This window comes from Rhipicephalus sanguineus, chromosome 1, assembly GCF_013339695.2.
Source record: "Rhipicephalus sanguineus isolate Rsan-2018 chromosome 1, BIME_Rsan_1.4, whole genome shotgun sequence".
NCBI lineage: Eukaryota > Metazoa > Arthropoda > Arachnida > Ixodida > Ixodidae > Rhipicephalus > Rhipicephalus sanguineus.
The window spans coordinates 338,644,156-338,668,800 of NC_051176.1; the positions used below are offsets into that span (position 1 = coordinate 338,644,156).

Genomic DNA, 24,645 nt, shown 5'->3' on the forward strand with positions numbered 1-24,645 from the left:
AATCAAGGAAAACATCCCGAGTGTTGAAGATTTGGCAAGTTGGTTTGTCGTAGTTGAACTGGTACAGCGCATCAGGAAAAGAAATAAAAAAAAACGACCGCTCCAGCCAGACAGAGCGCTATGTTCCGGTCTGTCGTAGAGCGCCATGTAGCGCTCTGTCCTTTCGTCTGGCCGGCTCGGCTGTTTCTTCTTTTCTCCGTGATACGCTGTACCAGTTCAAGAAACATCACAACTTGTTAACTCATACGAAGACAATAACTAAAAGTAAATGAAGAGGACAAGCGTTGACATTCAACTAACAAACTATGACACAGGAGAAGTATATACATATCCTGGAAAGAATCAAATTAAGATCACTTGATTTGCTTTTTCCCCAACTTTCAGGTGTGGAAGTGGCCTTTTCGGCGCCGCACAAACTGCGTGTTATTTCCGCATCACCTGCCGTTTTAGAAAAACTAAAGACAAATCCACCGTCAGGCACCGGACACGTTACGTGTATTGATTGATTGATTGATTGATTGATTGATTGATTGATTGATTGATTGATTGATTGATTGATTGATTGATTGATTGATTGATTGATTGATTGATTGATTGAATAACTTTATTGAAAACAGTCCTGAAGCTCGGTTTTTTAGGCCGAGGCGGGCCACGTCCGCGTCGGCAGCACCAGTCCGACGTCACGTGGAATACATTAAATATATTTTGTACAGGGTTCCCATCATGTGGTATATAAGAACCGACAATATTCCGGTGAGCAGTCACGAACACACAGCATGGAAGCAACAAGAACGAGAACTGTTTTGTTCATGGTCGATCACAGCTATATATAGCGTTGTTTGACTGCTAGATAACAGACACGCGTTATGTTGACAAAAGGGGTTATTCCAGCAGCGCATGTGCGACCTGACGATACATCTTCCCCCGATATAATGTTAGAAGTTGAGAGTAAGATACGAGTTTTTTGTTTGAAATCCCAGTCATAATGAAGACGATTTGGCTGCTGTCTTCGCCGGGTGGACCGCCTTGGCACCGCTTGCGTGAGCTGCGCTGTTGACTGTGAAGCAGCTGCCGTTGCTTGAAATGACGACGCATTTGCGGTTGCCTGTGACGGCGATGACCTTCCAGGCAACGTCGCCTGGAAAACTTCCTCGCGCTCTATTTACGTGTGGCTAGTTCCGGCAGGGGTTTTCTCTTTAACGATTGCTGAGGTTGGCGCCTAAGCGCTTGCTCACTGGGGCCCGGTCAGAAGTCTGGCAGCCGAGTACGTAACCTTCTGCCTTGCAGCAATTCTCCCGGGGAGCGGCCTTCTTCAAGCGGAGTAGAGCGATAGCAGAGCGGACTGAGCCAGAAGTCCTCCCTCGTTTCACCTGTTTTCTTCATGATCCTTTAGACGATTTGGACACCCTTCTCGGCGAGACGATTGGACTACAGGAATCTTGGGCTTGACGTCTCTTGCTTGAAGTCGTATCTGTCTGAGAACCGGGTAAATTCATGAGATGAAAACTGGGGACCGTTATCGGTACATGCTTCCATTCGAAGTTTACTTATGACAGTTTTACAGCGAAAGCTGTTATTTTGCGCCGTAGTTGTCCTATCGCTCGAAATAAAAAAAAAACAAAAAATTCCAGGTTGGAACGAGGTACGGACCTGGGCCCTCTGCGTGGGAGCCCAGAATTCAACCTCTGCGCCATGCCTGTGCTTGAAACTGCTTTGCAAAAAGGTCCTATACAGGCTTCATGTCGGGAAGGAACCACATTACCATATGCCGTATAGCGTGGTAGAAGAGTAAAATAAGCACCAAGTGTCGCACAACGCGAATTCTGTAACCAGGCGTCACACAATGCGAATTGCGCAACGAGAAGAGAGAGAGAGATAAACATTTTAATGAAGCTGGAGATGTTTGCCTGGCTGTTCGCCTGACATGCTACTCCAGGTGCTGGGTGACGGTTATGATATACATATACAGTGATAACCACATAACACATACAGTCACACAAGTTTACAAAGTTTCGTTCAGGCTCGTGGCCCGCAAGAAGGTCAACAACGCCTTCGTGGCACGTAGCGCACAGGTGCTGCTTTGCCATGGACTCAGAACATGTCGCAACTGCGTATCGCTTGCATTCACAAAGAACGTGATGTAGATCTTCTTGGACGTTACATTGGACGCACATTGGTGAGTACGACAGCTTAATCTTGCTCCTGAAGTAGTTGGTGTATGCGACGTTTAGCCTGATGCGGTGCAAGCATGTTTCATCTTGTCTGTTTAGGTCTCGCGGCATATCGAAGTTACACGATGGGTCGATCTTGTAAAGTGGTCCATACTGGTGATTAGCATCTGTCCAGAGAGATCGCTGGAGCCGCCAAGCGTGTGCCGATACGGGTGTCGCGGCATCTTTTCTCGAGAAAGGTATCTCGATGATTTCTCTCGAGGCGTCATGTCCAGCTTTGGCAGCGTCATCAGCCTGGACGTTGCCTTGTATTCCACAGTGGGCAGGTATCCCCTGCAGAACAATGCGGTGATGGAGGTCGCAGGCTTTGTTGCATAGATATTTGATGTCCATGACGAGTTGGTCCTGCGGGCGTGGAGACTTCAGAGACTGCAGCGCCGCTCTTGAGTCGGTGAAGATGACCCAAGACTCAGCTGTCTGATCTACAATGTAATTAAAAGCAGCCCGTAGTGCAGCCAGTTCAGTCGCTGTAGATGAAGTACGGTGACTAAGAGTGGCAGAGATGGTGACATTGGCAGATGGAATCCAGACACCAATTGCAGACGATGTAGGTGTAACAGAGCCATCAGTGTAGATATGACGGTGAGCCCTGTAATTGTTTTCCACGTGCTGTACGGTGAAATATGTTAGTGCTGGTCCGGGTGTACGTCTCTTGTTCTTGAACCCAGGCACAAAAGTGATTATTGACCACCAAGGAATTTTCCACGATGGCTCCGTAGGCATTGATGCCCTTTGGTAATGCAGCGGGAGCAAGCTCCGCACCACAAGACCCCTGTCTGAAGCAAGCGGATGACCCGGCACCCTGGTGGCATAACGCAAGTGAACTCGAAGAAACTCCTGCCGCAGAAGCACTGCAGCTGATAGGCGTCTGCTTTCGGCAAGGGTTCCAATACCTGATGTGTTTTTTGGTAGGCCAAGGCACACTCTCAGGGCTTTCGCTTGAGCTCCAGTCAGCGCTTGTATGTTGGTTTGTGACATGCCATGTAAAGCAGGAAGGCTGTATCTTAGAAGACCTTCGCAGAGAAGGTTGTTGAATGCTTCCAACCCATTACAAAGGGCTCCGCCATAATTCTTCATCGTCATCAGGCACAGCATCAACAAAGTGCGCATAATACCTTGCATGCGTTTAGCAGGTACCACGGCTCTCCATAGAATAACGAAAAATGGCATAGTACCTGCTTTCCTACTCCTCAAAAATTACAATGGTTGATAGCATAGTGGGTTCCTCGCAAGTGCACTTGTATTGGTTGCCAAGGAAGCCCATAAGCGCATGATCCATTTCCTCGGGGTCTCAGTAAAATTCTTCGCCCCCCCCACCTCTCTCTCCCATGTCAACGTATGTTATACAGCATGGCGGGAGAGGGACATAGCGACCGGGCGTCACCTAATGCAAATTACATAACTGGTGGGCCGTTTAAAGCTTCCAACTCATTACAAAGGTATGAGCCATAATTCTTCATCGTCATCAGTCGTCGCGTCAACAAAGTGCACATAATGCTTACAGACGTGTAGCTGGTGCCTTGCTTCTCCGCAGAATGACGGATAATGGCTTAGTAGGTGCTTCCCAACTTCACAAAGATTGTGATTTATGGCGTAGTGGGCACCTTGTTAGAGTACTTGTACTACTAGCCCCAAGAGAACTTACAACGGTGCTTTAGAAATGCCGCTCTTCCAGCATTCGCTGTGACTGTGCTGCGGTTTCAGCGCAGGCCTGGCGTTTTTTCTTGTGTCAGATAGCTTCTCGACTTCCGAAACGTTTGAGAGCGCATCAAACACACATAAATAGGAGTCCCCGCCGTACATGAAGGGATGAACACCAACATAGTACCAGGCATGCCTTGGGATCTGTCTAAGTACCATAGGTTCACTGGGCTGCCTATATGCGTATTTTTGACGAACGGCACATTCCATGACAATATTTTCGATGTCCCCGCTCAGTCCTGGCCAGAAAACGAAGCGACTGGCTCTTTCTTTAATTGCACTTATTTATGCCTAAGCGTCCGTGAATACGAGTAAGCGTTTCAGCTCTTATGGCCTTCGGGATAACAACCTTTGGTTCCTTCATCAAACTGCCTTGTACTTCTGGTAACTCAGGGGTAATCTGTTTTATCGCGCCAGTAATTTCTTCGCCATTCCTAAGGCAGAGCAACACAATTTGCAAGTCTGGGTCAGCGGCTGTTGCTTCTGCTAGTCTGTCTTGCTCACCAATTTTCACGCTCAACATTTTCTCGCGCACCAATTCTGAAGCCACGCCCACTGCTTGTACGTCGACGTCATCTGTGAAGTCATCCATGCGGTTGGGAGAGCCGGGCGACGATGTGGATAGCATATCTGCCAAGAGCAGTTGTTTCCCTGGGACAAAGTGAAGAACATAAGCGTATCTTAATAAGCGCAAGGAAAACGCTGAAGTCTTGGCGGCGTGTCTGTAATGGCTTTAGAAGAGATGGCTATCAATGGTCTGTGATCGGTTTCAATAACAAACTTGCGACCGTAGACGAAGTGAAAAAATTTTCCGCACCCGAAGCTTATCGCCATCGTCTCCTTTTCTATTTGGGCGTATCTTTGTTTCGCCTCGGTCATTGTGCGTGAAACATAGGCGACCGGCCGCCAACTGTCACCATACCGCCGAAGCAGGGCCGAGCCGATACCATTCTTGGACGCGTCAGAAGAAATTTTGATTTCTCGGGTCGGATCAAATATAACTAGCAGGGGCGCACTGCTCAGTATACGCCAGGCAGCTTGCCACTCGTTGGAGTGGTTTTCAAACCACTCAAAGACAAGTGTCTTTCTTGATTCGATTTCGCAGTAGCATTGTTCTTTCTGCCAGATGAGGTAAGTATATCCCGAAGTAGTTAATGACGGCGAGCATTCTGTGCACGCCAGCTTTGTCGATTGGCTGAGACATTTTGTTTAATGGCGACATCATTGAAGGGTTCGGACTTATTCCGTTTTGGCTGATCAGGTCGCCCAAAAAGTGAATTTGAGTAACCCCGAATGGACATTTTATTTCATTAAACGTTAGGCCGGGCTTCTTTGCTAGATCCAGGATCGTACGGAGGTGGTGATTATGCTCTTCTCTCGTGCTCCCCAATAGAAGTATGTCGTCGATATATGTACGTACACCTGGGGCCTGGTCAAATATTTTCTTCATAGTTATTTGAAATATTTCCGGTGCGGAAGCGATTCCGAAGGAGTCTCAAGAACCGGTGACGCCTAAACGGTGTTACAATTGTGCATATCCTTGATGTGGCCTCATCTCGAGGGATCTGGTGAAAACCCAAGTACGCGTCGAGGCGCGTGAGCAATTTGGCTCCAATCAGCTCAGCCTCAATGTCTTCCCTTTTCGGTAGCTGATAGTGCTCTCGCTTTAGGCATGTGTTAATTCGCCTTGGATCAATGTACATGCGAAGTTTGCCATCCTTTTTTCTTGCTGCGACAAAGGGACATACCCAATCCGTCGGTTCGCTGACTTTGACGATGATACCTGCGCGTTCGACGCGGTCCAACTCTTCTCGGAGCGGCTCGCGCAATACCAGGGGCACCCATCAAACAGGCTGAACCACCGGTGTTGCTTCCTTCCGCAGGATCAAAATGGGTTATTCCAGGAGCGCATGCGTGACCTGACGATACAGACACGTTTAGCATTCACGACGCTAGCAATGGAAGCGGTGCGCACCGGCCTCGCTTTGGGCCCTTATGCTTTAATGCGTTTATAAGGGAACCTGTGAGAGATTGTCAGACATTCACCGTAGTAGCTTGATAGCTGAGATGTTGTGATGTTAAGCTTGAGGACGCGGTTTTAATTTCCGCCCAGAGCGGCCTCATTTCTATCGGGGCTCAATGGAAGCGCGCCCATGTACCTAGGTTTATGTGCACATTAATGAACCCCAGGTGGTCAAAATTGATTTCAAGTGCTCCCCTGCCTTGTTTCTCACAATAATATCGGTGTTTCGGCGCGCATGACCCCAAATAATTTCTTTTTCACTTTTAGGTTTTCGGACAATCGCGTTTTCAGTAGCTGTGGTTTCCTGTAACTGTGGTTATGGTCGATATTTAGAATAAAGAATGCAGCTATATCTCATGGGCCAGCTACAACCAGATCTCGACTTAAGCCGCCACAGTCACGCTAGATGTGTACGTCGTGATACTGTGAGGATATATTCTGCAAAGTGACGCTCCGTGAAATACTACAAGTTTGGCATATGTCATATTACGTGTTGTAGCTATAAGTTTTTAAATCTCGAGCGCACTGACGTTTTTGTTTCTTTATTTCGTTTTTCCGATTTTATTAGCCAGGTACCCATAGACTACATTAAATTAGTTAGTTTTATTTTTCGTTGAATTTGTTGTGGGGAGAGGAAATGATATTTCGTATTTAGAGACTAGCTTCCCCTCCCATTTTTACCTGCTTGTCTGCAGAATGGGCAAAACACTGCATGTTCACGTATGCGTACACGTGTTCATATGTATTTGTATGTGTGCTTTTCTTTTTGGGGGGAGGGGGGTGAGTGAGCGTTGAGAATACGAGGCAGAAGTATTTGTAATAATCACATCTTTTTTTTTAAGCACCCAAGATCAACCTGGAAGGCAGGGAAACTAAGGACTACTTGTTCGCGAGGTGGCTGTGTAAGACAAAAGTGAGCATCCTATATTGGCGTACTTTCGTTTTTGGTAATTATTAGGGAGCCCATGTCCACAAGTACTTCATACATTTGAATTGATCGTAGGAGCAAATTTCAGCGAATTCCGGTCCTTACAAACAGAAAGCTTTGTGAATTCTCGCCCCTGCTTTTTTATAGAAGATGCGGACATTATTTGTCGCTGGTTTGACAAGCATCTGGATGAGTGGCTGGACTGCATGCAATCATGGACTCCAGGCACTGCATTCATGCACTCCAGGATGAGTGTCCCCTCAAGAAACCAAGCTACTCACAAACAAAACACTAATCTTTCCAGTACTTGAATATGCATATATATATTTGGAACCCATTTCATAAAAACTATATTGGCAAGATTGGGTCCGTTCAAAAGAAAGCTGTTCGCTTTATCTACCGTCGTTATGACAGGCAACACGTCGCCACACCGAAAGCTTATATTTTCTGCACGCCTTAATTAACTCCCCACCTTGTACCCGCTTAAATCAATACTTTAAGTTTGCTCAACCTTCCTGCACTCGTAGCTCGCATAACCTTAATCTCTTGCCACTGAAATGTAGAACTGATATGTACAAATATAGCTACTTTCCTTCAACAATTGAACGTTGCAATGCATTGCCCGGGTTTGCTCGCGTTTTACCAATGAGCGATTTTTTTGTCTGCAGTTGACCTCTGGTGTTGCCGCCACTCCTGCCATAGATCATGATGGGCGGCAGTATGCAGAAATAAATAAATAAATAAATAAATAAATAAATAAATAAATAAATAAATAAATAAATAAATAAATTTTCAAAATATTGTTTAATCTAGCTCCATTGTGTCAAATTTTTAGCTTCCAATATTTGCCTTAAAACGAATATTTAAAGAAGGATATTTTTTTATTTAACAACCAATACATTGCTATCTCTCATGCAGCTAATGACGGCCTCCTGGCATAACCATAATTTATTGACCTACAAGTTCCACACGGTTCTCTGTTTGCAAAGTCCTCTAACAATGAAACTAAAACAAGTAATATAGCCGGAAGCGGAAAGGTGCCGGTTAAAAATTTCAGTTCACGTGGCGACCCTGTCATATTGTAGCATACTTTATTTCAGAAACTTTTGGGCATCCCTCCAGGCGCCTTCTACAGCGTGAACAGCAAGCATCTTGCTCAATATCTGATACGGTTCTGCTTTGCCAAGGTAACAACGCAGAATATTGAATGGTTGTAAACTTTCGAGTGCGAAATATACAGTTTCCTGGGCGGACACCGTTGACAGCAGAATGATTATTGTATAACGTCACTGACAACTCCAAATTTCATCGAAACATCTCAAGTTGGTTAAAGAAGGCGAAAACAAACTCCACTTGTCACTTTTTCTAATCTCCTCGTTTTGTTTCTTTTGTCTTTCACCACCAGATATAGCGCCGTCGACTTATTGTTATTGTTGGGATGATAAGAAAATTATCTCCATCGAAGACTATACATTACTGCGAAGTAATCCAGAGAAACTCGTAAAATTGCTCTTCATTTCCGCGAAACATTCGAATTTTCGTTTGACATATCGCCGGTATGGATGTTCTAGACGCAGCAGAGTTAGAAAGAGAAGTAAAAAAAAAAACTCCACACACGCAAAAGCGCACAAAAAAAGAAGCATGGCGCGTCCAACACGAAAGTGAAATGCTCTAACGAGAAACCTTTCAACAAAAGACACTTGATCAAGTGAAGGGCAATTCATCTGTGCTTTGCTTGAATGTTTGAACCACACAGGCATTAAAGAGAGCGAAAGAGAGAGATTAAAGAAAGGTAAGGCAGTGAGGTTAACCAGATTTATTTCAGTTCACTACCCTTGCGGAAGCAGAGTAAGCATAAGTCTAGAACAAATTTTCGAACTGAAGAAAGTCCGATGCTGTAAACACCAGGCCAAAGCGCATACCTCACTTGCCGGAAAAGAGAACCTTTAGGAAATTCGCGCATGCATGCAAGCGCATTCAAGCGCTTGACGCATTTTCTACGGCCCTGATGGTTTCCTTAAAAGGACCCTGCAACACCTTTTCAGCATGGTCAGAAAAAGCTGCCCATCGGTAGTCGAGGCTCCTGAGAACACGCGAGCAAAACATTATAGCGCTGCACGCGGCCTGGAATTTACAATTAATTCTCAAAGTCAGCTAGAAATCGCTCCCTCTTCTCCCTACAAATGATTTCATATACCCAAGTTCACGGCCGTTGGCCGATTTCAGCATGGCGAGCTGCATAGTTACCATGGCCGCCGCGGGATGGCACCACGTGCCCGCGCGCGCGCGCTCGTGATCACACTGAAAGTAAGCCACGCGTTCGAAGAAAAAATTATAAGAAAGTTCTCAAGGTCATGAAGCGCGCTAACGAAGGGGCGCATCTTCTTGGCCCCTTGTCATCCTCCTCCCTGCGCAGCTTTCAGCGCGCTCGCTTGTACGAAAAGAGAGAGAAAGCGCTTAAAGCGTGCGGCTAATCCCGTTAACTCCGCTCGTACTTGACGGATTCTAACTATTCTGCGGCAGTCGATTCGTGAGACAATGAGCTCTTCTGATAAAGCTATTAGACGATTACTTGGAAAAGTGTTGCAGGGCCCTTTTAAGAATTTTCTTCATGCAAGCCAGCGTGTTGGTAGACTAGGCATTTTCACTACGCTGACAGCTGCCGTTCAATCGAGCGTGTCGCTGATAAGTAAATCAAAGTCACAGATAAACAATTTAAGAAGCACGGCGTCAAAAATACTGCTATGCGCATTGAATGTGACATTGATAGAAGCAGTCTGCTGTATTTTCCCCTCTTTTTTTTCTCTTTGTTTAAGGCAGTGCTGACAAACTTGATAACACTAAAGCTTGAAAACGATCTCAATTCTAAAGGCAATTTTAGCGGATATAATCTTTTGAATGTGTGCTATCTGAAAATCGTTCATGGTTTTTTTTTTTTAAAACTACCCGAATTAATTATTCTTACGCACGCTGTCAAATTGGGTGATATAAAGCATGCAATACTACATAGACAAGAGAAGTATTGCTATTGGTAATTATGGCCATTTATGAGCACAACACTTCATGAGCAGATATAGCGACAAAGTATAGTACATACCCAAAGTATAATATATCTATCGTGAATCCTAATCAGCACGTAATGACTGCACAAGCAATGACTATGGTAGCGCGCCTGCTATGCTCTTGCACACTAACGTGTGTTTGTTTTTTTTTTTTTGTTCACTTTCTTTTTTAAGGACGACTCTACTCTTCAGAAGGCTGCAGATATTCTGATGGAGCTGAAGACTTTGTGATTAGTCCAGTAAGAAGTTGGTGGCGTTTATTTAACGAAATTAATGAAGGGGGAGAGGGTGGAAATTTGATGCGAGGGATGAATAAATATTGTCTTGCCCTTGTTCACATGGAACACCCTCAAGCAACATGAGATTTCTCGGCGACTATTCGTTAATTAGTATCACGCTGTACAATGCAATGCAAACTACTATTGATTTTAAGATTTCTTAGTGTTAAGCATAAACCGTAAACTCCTCTAAAGAATACGAAGGAAAGCGGTCATGTTTATCCGAAACAAATATTCATGATTTTTTCTTCTTTCGAAATAACGACAACCAACTGCATTCTTGCGCTTCCAACGGTACAAAAACAGTTCCGCATTGGATTCCTCTCTCTACTGCCTAATTTAAAAACTTGTCACCCGCTCAGTACTGAGTATGAAGGAAAGAGGGTTACTTTTAAGGGCTCGTTTTTTTTTGTTAAACAAAATATTTCTTATTAGTTAAACACAATATTTCTCATTTATACTCAGTACTGAGTGTATTTCAGCTATATTAACCAGACCGCAACAGATGCCGCAGATCTAATTCACTACCCTCTTACCTTAATGAAATGTGTGCGTATAGATATTTGTATTATCCACGCATTCTATTCGATTGCGATGAATTAATCAAACTTCATGCTACCCACTATTACGGCATCGTACTATGTTCAACTGTTTCATTATTCCCACCCCCAGGCTTTACATATTGCAACTCTGCTGCACAAACTAAGAATCGTGGCGAAGGGTTGGTTTTTTTCTGTTGCGTTATTTCTGCAATAATATATAATAATATCTGGGGTTTAACATCCCAAAACCAAGATATGATTATGAGAGACGCCGTAGAGGAGGGCTCCGGAAATGTCGACCACCTGGGGTTCTTTAACGTGCACCTAAAGCTAAGTACACGCCTCCATGGAAAATGCAGCCGCCGCGGCGGGGATTGGATCCCGCGACCTTCGGGTCAGCAGTCGAGCGCCATAACCACTGGACCACGGTGGCGGGGCGTTTCTGCAATACCGAGTTGCTCCACGCAGCTGCTTGCACTGAATGGTCAATATGGAGCGCACATGGCCCTTTGTTTCCGTACACGCAATGCTACTACTGCATGCATTATCGAGATTATAAGTATCCCAAAGCATAAAAGCACGTCAATGAACAGATTTTGCAATCTGTCATCGGTATTGCGATATAGCGAAAGCTTTTGGTTCAGCAGATGCCAGACTGTTTGTCGAACTCGTTGTCAGCGCAGCAGAGAAACATGACCCCTGTCGTTCATGCCGTGGCACTGAGCTGTATATTTTCGTCTTGTCTAGTACTTGCTGCCATTATGCCCTCCTATCGGCAGTGTTCTGGCACGTAGCGTACCGTTGTATATCACCGCGACCATCTAAGAGCGACCGTTTACCTATAAAGACAGAGGCGTGGACAACTAGGATGTGCCGGCGCAACTCTCTCCAGTTCAGCTCTCCCCACATTAAAAAACCGGCGTGACGTCAGCCCCAGTCACAGCACTAACGACTGACATCTTACCTGTTCACAGTGTTATTTCCTTTTCTCCTTTCCTTTCATCCCATTATCCCCACCACAAGGTAGGTCAAAATACCGCAGGTGCATCTAGATTGGCGCTATCTATCTATCTATCTATCTATCTATCTATCTATCTATCTATCTATCTATCTATCTATCTATCTATCTATCTATCTATCTATCTATCTATCTATCTATCTATCTATCTCTGCCGACGTCTGTATATTCTCGTCGTCGTCTCCTTAACTTGGTATATAACAAAATTGGCATTGGAGGACATGAATGTATGACGAACATGACTGACCGGTCATGACATACGTATCGTGTACTATCGGCGTCAAATGAAACGCGAACAGCGGCAAGCCTTAGCAATGGTATAGTGCGGACACTGCAGTCATCACCATTGACATGCGCGCACATCCAGTTTGGGAGCACTGCTCATATGTGCGTCTGTTCATGATGACGACTGGACGGCACGCACTATACCATTGCCAATGCTTGCCGCTGTTCGCGTTTCATTTGACGCCGATAGCACGTCATGAAACTGCTTCCCGCAGTCCCCTGTGGCGCATACCCGCATACCACGGCCCATGGTATGCGCCACACGGAATTAACACTCTATGTCAATCCCGGAACGGCAAAAACAGACACTGAAAATTTTATAAAACATGCGCACTTTTGCATTGGTTAAGCAAGAAAATACATAGCGTTTGTTAAAGCTGGTGATCTTAATGTGGCAGGAAAACTCGGAAAAGTGCTGCAGCGCCGCTTAAGCCAGCAATCATGTGGTGCAGTTCATAAATTAATGCAATACGTCAGTAGTTGTGGTGACGGTTGCCTAACGTCACTTGCCGGGGTCGTGCTTGTCTAACGTAAATGGTAGTTCTAGTCTCGGTTCTGAAAAGAATGTAATAATAAACACTGCACATATACTGCTGCGAGTAGGCAAGCTATAGACGAGCGCTGCTCGTCCCCACAGGAATACGCCAACGAATGCCGCTTATGCTGTGCACATCAGCGCAGTGTAGCGTACACCTTGTTTCGATAAAACTGGCATCTGTGCTCTGGCGTGAGTGCTGACGTAACGTCGGACCATAAGCTACCACTTTACGACAGTTTAGTCGAGGAGTCTTGTAAGCCCATGATATTCGCACATCTACTCAATTAGCACAAAAACGTCGATCCACCTCGCAATGCTTCTTCGATCCACCTCGTAAAGATATATAGAACGAAATAAAGAAAGAAAAAGAAATAAACAGAGGCAAACAAGGCATAGAAAAAACGGAGAGAAGAGAGAAAAAACGAAAGAAAAAATAAAGAGAAACAAAGAAGATCGCCCAGCTCCGCACTTTCTTCAGGCTTGGAACCACTAGTGCAAAGCTGCCTTATTATTTTTATTTTTTTTGTTGCTGTAAGCCAATACTGCGTCTTTCATCCACAGTAGCCGGTCTTTTGCACCGTTTTGAATTGTTAGTAAGGGGCCTCTGCGAAACTTGGCATCTTATATTGAAATAGTACTCGACTGGCGCGAGAAGATGCGTATACTTCGACAAAGTTCAAAGTTCAATGTTACTGAACCATATGTAACCGGAAACGTTCTCAGAAAAGTTCCTCACATTACCATGCAGTCATGGGAAAGCACACCAGAAAATAGCTATCGGAGAGAAAGTGCGAATTTCGCAGTAGCTCACAATTACGAAAAGCGACCGCAGGCAGAAAACACACAGGACAAAGAAAGACAACACGAAGCGCTTCGTGTTGACCGTTTAGTGTTATCTTTGTCCCTTGTGTTTTCTGCGGCCACTTTTCCTAATCGTGAATTACCAACTGGCCTACACTCTAACTCTACTAAGTAGCAGTAGCTCGCTCGTCTTTCAACACAACGAAGGAGAAAGGAATGCCCAAATACATCTTGTCCTGCCTGTGGTTAATTTGTAACACATGATTGAACCGAAGGGTGTCATTCAGTGGTGAGTAGAGCTTATTTTGTATTCATTGCCTTTGTACAGTAATGAAACTGTGCTTTCAAGTATTCCATTATTAGTGCTGGTTCTCTCTCGTGACTCACTTTCTCTTATTGTCGCGCGGCCAGAAAAGTTCATCACGAACCCCACTGATAATCCAACAGTCTTGGGTCGAATTAGCAAAACTTCTCTTTCGTAAATGCGTATACCCACTGGCACGCCGGCTTCGTTGATGATATGTCTCAAATCGTGATTGGCTGAAAAATTCTGTTACGAAAATTTTTAGCGTAAGATATTTTTGTGAATACGGGCCCTGGTCTCTCTAATGTGAGCACACATTCTGGAGAATAACAAAAGATTCCGTCGCTTATGAAATACGGAGTGAAAAGAGACCGGCCGATTCGACACGCACTCTGAATTTAATGGTCATGACGCAGAAAATCTGGGTCTATCGCTGGCAGAACAGTAGGGCTCAGTGTGCCCGAAGCAAGCCGCTAACTCCCGACACACGCTCGGCGACATGCATCGAGCGAAGCGAACTGGTTGGAGCCGATGAGGCAGCGTCGCGACTGGAGCGAGCGCCGGGACGCGTTGACGCAGCGAGCGCCACCGTGTGCCTGCATGTCGGCGAAATAAGGGTGCCTCAGCTGGCGAGTCGAGCACGCCTCAGCAGCTGGCGTCTCGTCGCACTCCGACTCCGGGCGGAGCATGCAGCGCCGGCGGCACTCTTCCAAGCTGCGGTACACGCCCCGGCGGCCCACCGACAAGCACGAGCCTTGCGGGAAGCTCCACGCGACGCACTTCTTGCCGTCGAAGTACCACGGCACGTCCAGAACGTCTTGCCTGCGTAAAATGAAACAAGGTGGGGTGTTGTGTTGAGGATTACCCTATATTTATGCTGAATATTGGTAGAAAAAAGGGGACATGGACCACCCCTCCGGCTTGGTGAGAAAACACATCCTGCTGATAGCAGACACTGCTATGAACAGCTCAGCCAAATCTTGCAGTCGTGAGCGGCAGGTAGAGCTTACCAGTGGAGTGCGAAGTTGCCATTTTCTTAGGCGCCCTCTTTTCATACAGAGGCCCATTCTCACTCGCTTCATAGCTGCCGTCGCCCGCTCTTTGACGTCAAACAGCGGGCAGCATGCTATTGGCCCATAGCCGGCACACAGGAGAGGGGCGTTTGGATCAGATCCGCTTCTTGTCACGGTGTGCCTCCACCTGCCGGTGCTGCGCTGCATATCCTTCTAACATTACATAGTGGGCCACACTCGCACGCAGGAATCAAAACGGGAGACAGCAGTCGAGTTTGCTCACGAGCGCTCAAGGTCATGACGCACGCTCACGTAAGTTCTTCCCCATGTGGCATTCCTTCCTTGCAGCTACTAGCGCGCTCGTCGTGACGAAAGAGAGAGAGCGCTTAAAGCTTGTGACACGCTTGCACAACTCCGCTCGTTCCTGGCGGATTCGAGAATTTTTCGCGGTGATCGATTCGTGAGGAAATAACTCCGACACTCATTTAATGGTTATATACTTAGAAAGGTGGTTCATTACCCCATTAAAGCATCCGCTCTGTGCAGCCACATGGACTATACCCATGTACAAAAGATGATGGCCGATCCCTCTTTCATAGGAATTGTTCATAACACGAAAGTGAAACGACTCTACCTAGAATTAGTCGTAGTTATGCGCCTCTACCTAGAATTAGTCGTAGTTATGCGCCCATGTTGACACCCACTGACACATCTCCGCCGAGAGCATTGGTTCAACCACGTAGTGTCGTTCAGTGTCATCGGTTCATCGCGTGAGCATCGAACCCATGAAAGCATTGTCCTTCCCGCTAACGCGTGTCTCAACGGTTCAACGCAATCACTTTCACAAGATTTCTGCGGGGCTTAACACAGCGGTATTCTTATTTGGTGCATTTGCAAATGAGCAATGAAGGACGCGTGAAGGGGCCGAGAAGGATGGGCACAAAGTCAGCCCTATACATTGTAGGGGGGGGGGGGGCGAGAAGAGGGGCGCAAAGGCAGCCGCATACATTGACATAATAGGGAGGGGGGCGCTGCGACGAACCTTCGCCCCCCCTGAAGGGGAACCCTGCGCACGCTTATGGCGGTGAGAATGAAAGTATAGCGCATTCAAAACTAAGGCTATCGCACAGAACGTGGCAACCAGTGGACGTGAAACTTTTTCAAAGCCTTTAATCACACTGCCACTACAGAGAAGTTATTACTGTCGAAGAGCAGGTAGAGAAGCAAGTACGACGCATACACTGAGAATCGTGGAACGTATACGCTTGATATTTAGTGCGACTGAACCTTATGTAAAGATCCATCCCGTTACAGCTTTCACTCGACACATGCGCTAATGTCGCATTGCGGTAAATGTATAGTCACACTATTGAACTATACTATCATTATGTGTCACGAGCAAACAATTGTGGTGGAAATGAACCGTTTCCTCTCCGAGCTCTTGCATGCTAATGTCACAGTTGTTCTTCGCGCTTTCCCTCTCCGTGCCCCAGCTATGCGAGAAAACTCCCCTGTTCTGATGCGACTACTCGCCTAGACATCGTTGCCAAATTCGAAGAAACACGCAGGAGGGCAACGTTTAAATAATGTATTTAATAAACGTCGATGTAACAACATTATCAGGATCAACTCAAACATGACTGCGCAACCCGCAGGATCCAGGCCCGTAACTAAGGGGGGGGGGTTGAGGGGGTTCTGACACCCCCCGAAATGTTTTCATGCTTTAACTTTTCGGGTGACACTAAAATACTTGCACGCCTTCACAGCGACCACTAGTTGCCAAAGTTAGCCGTTCTACACGCAAACACCCCCAGAAAAAAATTCCTGGGTACGGCCCTGGCAGGATCGACCAGTATGCCAAATTATACTACTAAGACATTTGTTAAGGCCCATGGTGCACCTTGCCGGGATATGTTCAACGGGTCGACACCATTGAATATGCAATCGGCCAGTTTGGCCGGTGAGACACCAAACGACCACACTCAAAACTTCCGAAAGTATTGAGTGCCCGGGACACGATTCCTTGTCGAGCGAAGCCTCCGCCGAGGACGCGTCCGCCACGGCAAGTCGAACATCCGGGAACTTTCTCGCCCTTTCCTAAGCTTTCGCAGTGCTACGCACGGATGAGTCACGTCGAACATTCGCGAACCCGGGCGCCATAGGCATGCGCAGGGTTCCCCTTCAGGGGGGGGGGGGGGCGAAGGTTCATCGCAGCGCCCCCCCCCCTCCCTATTATGTCAATGTGTGGGGCTGACTGTGCGCCCTCCCCCCTCTTAGGTGAATAGCCCCCCCCCCCCCCCCCCCCCAATGCGCACGCCTATGCCGGGCGCAACCCAATATAACCGCGAGGCGACAAGAGTTCGCGGTGGGTCAGTTAACGAAGAAGTTATGCTCTACAAGTGAGAATGTGGTTCGGTCGGTCAGAGAAGTGTTATGATGTGGTGCCGTGAATTGGTCTTGAAAGAAGGTTCACAAACGACACTGTGGGAACAGTGGTGAAGAGTTTTGAAGCCAGTGTCCCCGAGAAACGTGATCACCGACGGCCGAAGGGGAACGACTCGTCAGCGCTCAGTGTACGTGGAGGGGCTCATCAAGCCGGTAAATATGAAACGAATCTAATTGTTCTCGTGTATTCTGGAATGTTTGTATCTGAGCGCTATTTATAGATTGTTTCCTCATTGTTGTTGAATCCATCCGAGTTTTATTGCGATTGAACCAGCCATTGTTCTTCGTTAGGAAATGCCAGCAGCACTAAAGAAAAGAGAAGAAATGAGCCAGGAAAAAGAGACAGGAACAGGTAGGATGCTGGACTAACAACTGACTTTATTTCGATGAAGACGCGAACAACAAACCGAAATGAGCATGCGCAGCAACAACCGTGAATCAAAAACAGGCAACCTATCACCTATCACTGTCGAGAAATCGGACCTCCTTGTCATTCAAAAACACAGATGGCGCACTCACACACTTATCAGGACCGAGTTTGTGAATCTGAAACGCTTCAATAATTTCACGTTCTTTCTGTGTTTTAGCTCTCCCAGTCACCGAAACGTTGCTGAATAGAGGGGCGCAACCGCACACTTTGCAGTGAATCGGTAGATTTCCACCCGTGCCCGTAGGAAGTAAATTTGCGTGCTCACGCATTCTGTCATTCACACACCTACCCGATTGCCCAATATATTCTTTGCCACAGGTCAGGGGAATACTGTAGACAATGCTAGTATCACACCTGCTGAATCTGTTGACATGCGCCGTATTACAACTGGACCTACTAATCCCATGCCGCGCAACTCGCTTACATATGCTGGACAAAATGCAGGGCGCAGAAAACACAAGCTTGACGCCGTTTCTCCCTGCCACCTTCTTAAGATTGTGCGATACGCCATGTAAGTATGGCATAACCACTACTTGCTTCTTCTCTGCACATGCCTTACGCTGTCTAGAAGGCTGTTTCTTTTTCATGTGCAGAGATTCCGCTACCGCCTCAATGTACCAACTTGCCCAACAAGCCACCCTAATGAACCAGCCAAGTGTGCATGTACAGGGTGTTTCAGCTAAAAAGCACCAAGTATTAAAAAATTAAGCATAGGCGCTACGCGACTTCAATTAGCGCAATATTGTCCTGAGCCATATACAGCACGTCAGAATATTTTGTTTCAGTCCGCCAAGCTCGGCAATTAACAAAGATTGCTTAATGAACTTTTGAAATAGTAGCTCTAGAGAAAAGTTTTCAAGACAAAAGTTGCAGCGCTTATTCAGAAACATCGAATTTTTCAATCTGTGTTAAGATAACTCCCCTGCTTAATGTATTTCCGGCCTTTCTTTAAAGCGCGCGAATTTTTAAAAATACCACGTGACTGCCGCCATACGCGTGGCGCTTTTAGTGCCCTCAAATGTAAGTTGAACGAATTAGCGAAGCCTGCTTCGCGCACGAAGATCGGTGGAACAGGTTATCGGTGACTGCGATGGACGTTAAGCGACAAAATGAGCATACCGTGTCAATAACAACAAAAACATTCTTCAACGAAAAAGCGGCAACCATGGAGCAAATGCTACATGAGATTGTAGGCAGCATTTGATACAGCGTAGGCCCTTTTTTTTTTCCTTTCCCACCAATGAAGAAACACATTGGAAGGGGCGAGGGTGACAGCGTGATGAAGGACCGAGATAAAAGATGCACACAAGTTGCGGCCGCTCTTTCGTAGATCTTTTTTTTTTTTTGCTTAGATGGTACGCCTCTATCGTCATTTAGCGTCCATCGCAGTCACCGGTAGCCTCAACCTTCGTGCACGGAGTAGCCTTTGATAATTCGTTCAACTTACATTTGAGGGCACTAAAAGCGCCGCGCGTTAGGCGGCAGTTACGTGCTATTTTTTAACATTCACGCGCTTTAAAGAATGGCCGGAAAAATTAAGCGGGGGAGTTAATTTAGCATAGATTAAAAAGTTCGATGTTTCTGAAAAAGCGCTACAACTTTTGTAATGAAAACTTTTGTCTAGAGTTACTATTTAAAAAGTTCATTAAGCAATCTTTGTTAATTACCTCTGCATTGTTAGCTGCCTCTGCATTAACGCGGTTGTGACTCCGTGTGATACACTGCTGCAGACATAAAATACAACACATACATGTGAGTATGTATGCGCGTAACAATATGCATCGTCTTTAAAATGCCTCTAAACAACCTCTGAAAAAGCAACAAACGAGCGCGTTATTCCCTTCTGGCGTTTCTAGTCTCTTCGGCAGAAGTTATGACGCCAGCAGTCTGTTCACATTCCGTCATTAGAAAATGAGCTCTCAATTGTCCCACATGAGAGGGATATAAGTTGTGGATTATCCCCGACCTCGCTTTGCCATGCAGTCGCACGCCCGGTCTGCCTTGTCTAGGATGACTATCGTGCACGATGAACGTATTTCACTTAGTTTTGTGCGTTATCGGCTACGTAAGCGCGGAGGTAACCGTGTGTAGCCGAAAAGCACAAAATCCTGATAGGCTCAACGCTCAGCGCTGACATTGACCACGTGTTTTATAAAGCAATACGGGGCGAGGAGGATATAGCGCCGGTAGCAAGCGTACTGAAGGCGAGAAGGAAATCACTTTCTCGTATTTTATTCGCAGTGGTTTAGGGGCCCTTAATACTATGCACAAACGTCACTGTTTCCACTATACGTGTGCAGAAGAGCCGAAGCAGCGACAGCACCGAGTCAAACCATCGCATTTAGTGGATAGCTCCCGTGCAGGAACTATCCGTTCAGTTTACTATGCTTGTGATTATAGCTGAGAACAACGGAAAGTTGAACTATTTGGCAAGGCTTCATCATAACCTAAGGTAAGGTGTGCAAACACGGACACAAAAGAACAGAACAAGACCACAAAAGCCGACTACCAGCTGAAAGGGTGCCCTGCAGCGGGAAAGAAAGTAGACTTATAACTTATCTGCGCAAGCGCAGATATGGTAGGGCCACGTGTCAATCAGGCGCATGAGGGGTTCCACGGGAGAGAACTGTTTAAGGATAATATTTCTTCCTTATGCAAGGTGACGCTTGCATTACCTTACTCGATCGTGGCGTAAAAGTATGCTCAATTTCCTGAAAGCATTCGTAGTTGAAGTTTCAAATGGTGACGACAAATTCAGGAGAAAATGGCAACATGTATGTCTAAGCAGATGACTTCAGAAGCACCTCTAGGCGGGCGTTATATCAAAAACGTCACACGTTATATCGTTCGTGTGTGGACACCGTTTTGAACCCTGTTCCAAATGGTGTCCCGAGTCGCTGTTTTCATCCAAGTGATGAAATGAGTGATGAAGTATTTTCGTAAATATTTCCTAACAAGTGTTACAACTGGAACTACAACGTGGCCCGGTTAGTGCAATTAGATCGAGAAAAATTAAACAGAGCTGATAGTTGCACAAGTGCAGGTGAATCCTGCAGAAGACGTCGATGTCAAAAATTCAAAGCGAAATTCCTGCCGATCGTGTTCAGTGGCTAGAAGAAAATCGCCCACGAGAAATTTGTTCCCTTCGTGGAAGCAACGAATACAAGTTTCCACATGCAGAATAAAAGAACCCCAGAGACTGAATCAATGGATGTGGTTAACGGTATAATGAAGGCAAATTTTTATTTATGGCAGTAAAAACTTCGCGCTCTTGAACAGTGAAGCAGAAAACAAAAAGGAACGCTCGCACGTGTTGCTACATAAGCACTGGCCTTTGCTTCGATGCGTGGTCCTGGTGGCTGTGAAAATAGTCGTATTGTCAAGCATGCGGTCTCTCCGTAAACAGAGTACAACAGCCGAAGCGGCATGTCAAGCATTCCACACTAATGCTGCAATGACCTCAGGCGACAATTTTTCATTTCTGCGCGAATAACGCCTAGCGTGTGTTAGCGCCGGGAGGACCGCGCATGCCGTCGAAAAGAAATGCAGCACAGTCATAAAGGGAATAATATATGCGGTTAAAAGCGGTCAATCTGGTATAAAATCTAAGCGGCGTTTAGCTGAATGAAAGCCTTTCGGCGTGAAGAAAATATGCTTAACTATGGCATCGCGAGGAGCACCGAGACAGTTTCTTTTCTACGACAGTTCCTGTAAGACCCGACAGAGCGGAATCAAGTGGTGGCACGGCTGAGCTGTTGGTCCTGTAGTGGCCAAACGCGAGGACCATTGACCGTAGCTCGGCTTACAGGTTCCGGCGGCGCGGCTTCACGAGTGCGATGAACGTCTGGGTGGAGCACATGATGCAAGGCTTCGCCGACATTACTTTTCCTCGACGAGGTTGGGCTCCCGCGTCGCCTTCAGGCAAGCGCATCCAGGTCACGCTCGTATCCCTGCCCGTTTCAATATCCACGTAGTGGACGTGCAGGTACAAGATGGACGGTAACTGGCCGGCCACAGCTCCGACTATCCGCTCCGCGGCCGAAGTTTGTAGCTTAGTCTTCGACAGCAGGCACACTCGTTCAAGTGCCTCCGCACGACACAGGGAGTTCTAGAAGAAAAGCAGGTTTCCTTGAGTCGCTAGCGCTGATGCGAAGATGGAATAAAAGGTTTGGTGGATCAAAGGTTGACCCGAGACATGCACAGAGATAAGAGTGTGCTGAAAGTACAGCACTCCTGTTGCACAGTAAAGAACTTTCTCGCAAATACTTCTGGCTGTGAAATTTGCACTAAATAAATAATGCCAGGGGAGAAAAAAAAGAAATCTTTACCTTGAGGGACTCGGTGTCCAAATCAATGGCTGCAAGTTTAACCACGAGGGAGCGAAGGGTGTCGCTGCGGTGCACGGAACTCGCGAGTGCCTTGAAATTGAAGCGAGGTCTCTCGGAGACGTCGATGAACCGTAGGTTGGCCACGCGACAGCTGCTAAGGAAGTTCAAGGACCCCAAATTCGGCACATTGCTGAGTGTGAGCCGGCCCGCCCTGACGCCAAAGGCGCGCACATCCTCAGGATCGAGGAGGAGTTCTTTATCGCAATAATTGCAGCAGTTGTGGCACCCGTCGATGTTGAGGCGTACGTCTAAGTCCTCGATGTCGCTAGTGCCTAGGGCTAGCCGGCGCAGCGCGCCACTTTTATGCAGGACGCAGGGCGCCAGGGACAGCGCGCGCAGCCGCAACAGGGTAGACGTATCCAGCAGCTCCGTGAAGTCAATGCCGTCGTCGAAATGCAACGAGTTGACGTTCAACTCAATGATGTTACAAAGCCGTCCGAAGAAGTTGCGCAGGGCGGCTTTGTGCGTAGCGCCGACTGTTGGGTATACGCGTTCGTTTTCTTGTCCTGAAAAATGCAAGATGCAGAGGGTCTGCAAATCGCTCCATTTGCACGTGCGCCCAACAAATGGCAGGGACAGATCGAAATCCGCCCTGTCGAAGGCTACCAGGACGACGGGCTCATGCGGCAGCACCGGGTTTGTTGATTGGCGTAGTAATCGTATAGCGGCGTAGTTGAAGCCTTTCCACGTATTCTGGTACACCATGTTCGCCTGCATACCGTAGCAGCACTGGAGGTCGAGCGGCAGCGATGCAATTGCTGCCGGTCGACTGGACTGCATCGCCGACTGCGCTTCGCACGTAGTTTTGAGCACCTTCAGATTGCGCAGATGCTCGACGGCGCTCATAACCGACGTCTTCATGTCGTGGTAGCTTGCGAAGTGTAAAAAGTGAAGGTGAAAGACCGTCACGCGTGGACAGTACTGCATAAACGCTTTAAGCACTTCCATGTTCTGATCTTGTGCGACCTCGGCATACAACATACGAAGTTGGGTGTCTCTATCCTTGTGTTCGTGCTTCAACTGCAGGATCTTCGCTAGTTCCTCCTTTGCGTCGTATTCTGTTTCAACGAATGACACGCCCAGGTGGGCCACGTTGTGCAACGATGTCAGCAGGTGTTCCAAAAGGACGCTCGCTCTTAGGGGACATGCAATGCAAGATAGAGACTGAAGATATTGCAGGCGTGGTAAAAGGGACAGGAGGCGATCCGGCTGCGCGACGATGCAATTCGAGATGTTTAGCGACAGCAGCTTGCCATTCACTTCGTCTATCTTGTGCCTGAGCACGTCGTCGGTGGCGTTGGCGGGCAACTCGTAGGACGACGACATCGCGCGCGTGTTCGAAGGATGCACCAATCCCAGTGAACCGCCAGCCTGATCTAGCGCGTTCCACACTGCGGCTCCCTTTATATATGAAGGCGGTGTTATCTCACAGCAGTACTGCAAAGCCTTGGAGAGCTTGTCGGCATCGAACGATTTGCAAGCAGGATCATAAACTTTTTGGGCACAGTTGAGAGCGCCTGCGCACTCTGAATAAATCTGTCCGTTACAGCTGTCATTTGCCACCAGTACCTTTCGGCGAATGATTCTGCCTTTAAAGAGGCAGCTGTCCCTGCTAAACTTGTAAACACTCGTGTATCAAATTCGAATAAAAATTTTTTTCTAGTTTACTGGCTTGAGCTGTTAACGGAAAACACGGTCTCTTTATAGCTTCAGAACAAGGACTGTATTGGGCTAAGTGCTGGTGACTGTTCTCGGTGTCATTGTTCGACATGAAGTTATTCCCGTGTGTCACAAACGAGCGCTTAAACCTGTCAAAGCGCCACGATTCATGACGCCAGCAACGGTCGCTTCTCTAAAGCGCCGCCCCATCGCGCCCTCCGGGGAAGAAGGGCGCCGACAGCCTGCACGCTCGTAGAGAGCGCCCGAGCAATCCCTGGGAGACCATATTGTTTAGTGGTGCGGACAAGATATTCAAAAGAATACGTTAATACTTCCTGCACGCGTCGTCACAGTAGCAGATACTTTTAGTTTAGTGTATGCAAGACTGTGCGCAAGCAACGTGTAGCGCACTGTACGTTATGTTACGGTCCGCGCTATCTCTCACAGCTTTAGCTAATCGGTGCGCAATACCTGAAGAATGTATTGTGCAAAAACGTTAATAGCCTTGCCTTTAAGTGTTGCACTTTGCCATCTAACGGGGAAACAACATCTACAATAGTCGACAATGGTCGACAGAAGTCCAGGCGGGGGCCCTGTCAGACCACTCCCGGCAACGACTGCGGCAGCTGTTGCCGACTGCCAACTCTGACAAGCGGGTGGCAAGCGGCAAATCACCGCCACTCTAGCGGAGTCTAGCCTCGATAGACGCGAGCAGTGGCTGCTGCTTCGCCTGCGGACCGGCAGCGCCTGGCCTGCGGCACGCATGTACTCCACGGGTCGCTTCTCATCGTATGCGTGCCACAGACGTGGCGGCGCAGACACGCTGGAGCATATCATTTGCTCCTGCTATGCTCTGGCCTCTGAACGATGCGACATGGTAAGCCGCTATCGCCTGTTCGGTCTCCGTGCGACAACAGTGGAGGACTTGCTCTTTCCAGCACACTCGAAGATACCAGCCCTGCACGCCTTCCTCGAGTTTGCGGATCCTGCGGACCTCGC

General features: G+C 47.2%; 1 protein-coding gene across 1 annotated transcript in view; it reads left to right on the forward strand.

Annotated features, from left to right (window-relative positions):
* LOC119388916 (kynurenine aminotransferase-like) overlaps positions 1 to 10,281 on the forward strand; it is a 43,952-nt gene extending 33,671 nt beyond the window's left edge. Inside the window, exons 10-12 of the mRNA XM_037656275.2 lie at positions 6,798 to 6,868; positions 7,984 to 8,070; positions 10,120 to 10,281. Of these exons, the coding sequence (XP_037512203.1) occupies positions 6,798 to 6,868; positions 7,984 to 8,070; positions 10,120 to 10,176 (215 nt within the window). The 3' untranslated portion in view covers positions 10,177 to 10,281. The remainder of the gene's footprint in view (positions 1 to 6,797; positions 6,869 to 7,983; positions 8,071 to 10,119) is intronic.
* The last annotated feature ends 14,364 nt before the right edge of the window (positions 10,282 to 24,645 follow it).